At 38.9% G+C, this 4142-nt stretch overlaps 1 protein-coding gene across 1 annotated transcript; it reads left to right on the plus strand.

Annotated features, from left to right (window-relative positions):
• The first annotated feature begins 1331 nt into the window (after positions 1-1331).
• LOC148511526 (uncharacterized) lies at positions 1332-3747 on the plus strand. The gene is made up of 4 exons (XM_088442136.1): positions 1332-1412; positions 2431-2496; positions 2576-2699; positions 2941-3747. Exons 1-4 carry the CDS (start codon positions 1332-1334, stop codon positions 3135-3137), a joined length of 468 nt encoding a protein of 155 aa, XP_088298262.1. The 3' UTR covers positions 3138-3747.
• Positions 3748-4142: the final 395 nt, after the last annotated feature.

A 4142-nucleotide genomic window follows, 5' to 3' on the forward strand; every position in this document is an offset into this window, starting at 1 on the left:
TATGTATTGTTGCTTTTGTATTTATGAATCTTTTTGAACATGAAATATTGATGTTATTTAATAAATTATTAGCTTGAACATTTGAGACATCGTAATAATCACTATTATTTTTCTGTTGACTGGGGCCACACATGTGCAGACTTATTCTTCCTTGTATTCACATGTCCTTATTGGACAATCAATGAGACAATTATCCCAAGTGAACAAACAGTCACGGAGACACAACAACACACTTTCTGCCATAAATGCATTGATCCAGCAGCTCTCTGCAAATGTGGAGAGGAAACTGAATGATGGAATCTAATCTAACGTGTATTAGAGGCCCAAACAAGTGCCAATACCCACCTCCAGGAAAACTCCATACATATTTATGAGTGACAAACAAATGCCAATACCATGTTTCAGGTAAATTTCCTACAAACATTATGACATTATGAATCCCAAACAAATGACATTGTTTTATATTGTTATGAATGATTAGACTCTCTGGGCAAAATTTACTAAACGGCGGGTTCTAAACCCCAGCGGTGTGGTGGCGGTTTGACAGCGGGCTCTATTCTGTTCTAAACCCCGGGGGTTTGGTGGCAGTTTTGCAGCAGTTTCTAAATGACAGCCCTGTTCTATTCTATTCTAAAATGTGTTTTGACAGCAGTTTTGCAGCAGTTTCTAAATGACAGCCCTGTTCTATTCTATTCTAAAATGTGTTTTGACGGCAGTTTTTCAGCGGTTTTTCAGCAGTTTTGGCCTTAGTAAATATTCAGATAGCAAAACTGCCGCCAAACCGCAGTCAAAACACATTTTAGAATAGAATAGAACAGGGCTGTCATTTAGAAACTGCTGCAAAACAGCCATCAAACCCCCGTGGTTTAGAACACAATAGAACCCGCTGTAATCCTGCAGACTTGTAACCAATTAGTTCTGAAAGTTACTGGACTCAGCAGTAGCAGTAATGTAATGATACAGGTAATGCAGAGGCTGATAGGCAGGACACAAGTAACACTCTGAGGTCTTCTGTATTCAGCAATTGTAATGACAAAAGTAACAGTAACCTGGATTCAGTAGGACAGTCAGATGGGAATGCTGCACTGATGATCAGATGTTTTTGCTGCATACTAGATACTTAAGCTCAGGAATACCTGTCACAGTGGGAACTGTTAGACATTGCACTGGCAAGTGCTGTGTGCAGGGAGAATCCTTATATACCCCAGGCTTTTCAGGGATTGGCTGCAGGCATCATGTGACTGCATACTGGTCTCTTGTTGGTGGAGATCCGGTCACCTGATCCAGACTATAAAGGCTGCGCCCAGCAGCCAGTGCTGGAGGGAATCTGCATGTGGAAGCCAGTGTGTTGGAAGCAGCAGGCAGGAGAAGTAGCCGCTGAAGATGGACAATGCCGCACTGAGTCACAGGAGGTAGGTCACGGAGCCGGAGCATGGAGCGGGGAAGCAGGTAATTGATGCGGCAGCTACAGTAGATTGCAGCAGTTTGTGACAGCTAACAATTAGTAGTTATATGTTCAAAGTGTATAAATAGCTAGTGTGTGGGTGGCATTAAGCAACAGAAGTATGGTTTCCTATGTATCTCGTCGGACAGAGGCATTTCCTTAAGTCTGCACATTTTTTCCAGTGATTTTTTTTTAAAGTTTGCAAGTCACAAGCTATTACATCTGATGACTTGTATGTTTCACATGGTAACAATTGGGATAGCTGCTTGTATCCAGTAAAGAGGGATTGTGGTGGGTTTTGGAATATTTACCTCTACACATGGACTACTAAATGCAGCAACTTCAATTTCACCAGAAAATTGCCAAAAATCAGAGGTTATTTCATTTCCTCCTTAATCTCTAACATCATGGTGGATAGATGGCCACAAGTAGGATCAAGAAATTAATTTGAAGGTCTTGCACCCCAAATTAGAGATTTTGCACTTTTTATCACCTGCTATTCATCCGAGATAATTTTCCGCCTATTATAAAGCATTGACTTTCCGCTTAGGCGAAAACGTCCTGGATTTGAATATGGAGATACTTTGTAAACAGGCAAAAGTCTGAATCCGCGGAAAATTATCTCCAAACTGCACTTTTTGCCTCTAATTGAAAGTGTTGTTGTGCTAGTCTGCACAAACAGAGTTTAGCCATGCAGGGATGTATAGGGATTATTATTTTATCATTTACATTTGCTAGGGCTAACAGATTATTGTTGTTTGTTGGATCAAAGCAATTGTATGTAGGCACATTTGTTTCAAGCATACCTACGACCTCTACAATATGATCCAATCCACAAATCTTTTTTGTAAAATAATAAATAAAACATGGTGACAATGTAAATGTTTATCAAAATCAATAATAAAATTAAATACACACAAACATATGTGGACCGAAGTCTGTGTGTTTAATTTTTACATGTGTTACATCATTTATTTTTCAAACAGCAAAGCACACATCAGCTTCCAGATTGCCAGAAAGGGAGCAGCAGGAGCATGACTCTGAGGCGGCTGGTAAGTTCATGCACAATAGTCTTTTGCATCCAAACAGTAATGTAATTTCCATAAGGACACTGTTTTTATCTTTTTAAAGGACCATCACACCTTCCACCAAATAAAGACCAAGAACACTGCAGCCACTACAGGCTATAACACCACCACCAATACGTCTGGAGACTCGGCCTTACACAGCGAACCTGCTTCACCCCTTATGGATGGTGAGTCTATGGTCAAAACCACAAACATTAGTATTAGACATTGGGAATAGTTGTAACGCCAATTCACTATTGAGCACAGAACCTTAACATACATTAACACAGTGGGTTTCAAATTGTGTGCTTCGGCAACCATGGGTTGTTAGTTCATTTGCTGTGTTGTCTGGGTTGTTTTTTTTTTAAAGGCCAAAATATGTGTTGTACTTTGAAATACAATGCCTAAAACAAATAACAATTCTCTTAGATTCTGAAGATCCACATCACATTTCCCAGGCTGCTTTTTCCGAGGATGATGGGCTACATGAAAATGAACAGGAGATTTCCTTAACCCTTATTCCTCAAACACCAAATATGCTGCGAACATCCACTATGCCATCCACTTCACCAATTTTATTACCTACCCCTCCCTCTCCCCCTCCACCACCAGAAGCATCATACTAGCAAGATATGGTTGCATTTCAGCAGCAACAAATAGATTTGTTACGCACACACGTCACACAAAGCCAAACTATTAATAAAATAGGACATAGACACAATAAGAACCAGATGGCTCAGAGGGTACAGTTAACACGTATGACCAACAGTTTGGACCAAAATAGGCAAAGCATGATGTGTTTGGAAGCAGCACACTTACGAAACGAAGAAAATCAAAACAGGTTCAATGACCATTTGTTGCGATTAGTAGATAGTCAAAACGCAGCCATTAAAGATTTTGTTGGTATTGTACAAAATATAGGTACTCAAAATTTTAGGCAGATTACCTAAAGCAGCAGCAAGTATCACGTCAAGCAGCACTTCCCAGGTCCACACATCAGTAGAAACCACCCCGACGTACATCCAGTACTTGAGGTGGAAGCCAAACAAGTCAGGGTGGCAGGGGTCACTCTAAGTAAGCTCTGTATAAAAGTTAAAGTTTACAATAATCTTTACCAAAAAAACAGACATTTTCACTGTCTGACCAGATTATTGATTTGTACAAAGTATGTAATTTTGTAACATGTATAAGCTAAAGTTACACAGTTTATGGCTGGTTTAAATACTTTTTTTTTTGTCTTCTAATGTGTTAATGCATTGTGCTATGAATCTACAATAAAAATTGTCAATTTCAAAACTGTGTGTTGTACATAAATGAATACAACATATGTTGGGTACATTTTTAACAGTTTCTCAAAAAGTGGATATTTAGCTAACAGTGCTCATAACACTTAGGGCCAAATGTAATAGGGTGAGAGTTTAGAAATGTGAGAGTTTAGCAGTGATCTCTCACATTGGTTGAGTTTTATCTTCAAAATGGGAAAACATCTGAATGAGATTTTAAATCGTGAGTTTTTTAAATCTAAAAAAAACATGCAAGTTCGCTCTGTTACTTTGTTTTTGGACTCTATTACATTGGCAAAGTTTAAAAAGTGTCAGAAACTCTCACTTTTCTAAACTCTCACCCTATTA

The sequence above is a fragment of the Taudactylus pleione genome, unplaced genomic scaffold, assembly GCF_031769625.1.
Source record: "Taudactylus pleione unplaced genomic scaffold, aTauple2 ptg000305l, whole genome shotgun sequence".
In the NCBI taxonomy this organism is placed as follows: Eukaryota; Metazoa; Chordata; class Amphibia; order Anura; family Myobatrachidae; genus Taudactylus; species Taudactylus pleione.

Coding starts and splice junctions, on each gene's coding strand:
- LOC148511526 (XM_088442136.1), top strand. CDS start 1,332: ATGTGGAAGCCAGTGTGTTGGAAGCAGCAGGCAGGAGAAGTAGCCGCT. Junction 1,413..2,430: donor GCCGCACTGAGTCACAGGAG/GTAGGTCACGGA, acceptor TTTTTCAAACAG/CAAAGCACACATCAGCTTCC. Junction 2,497..2,575: donor GCATGACTCTGAGGCGGCTG/GTAAGTTCATGC, acceptor ATCTTTTTAAAG/GACCATCACACCTTCCACCA.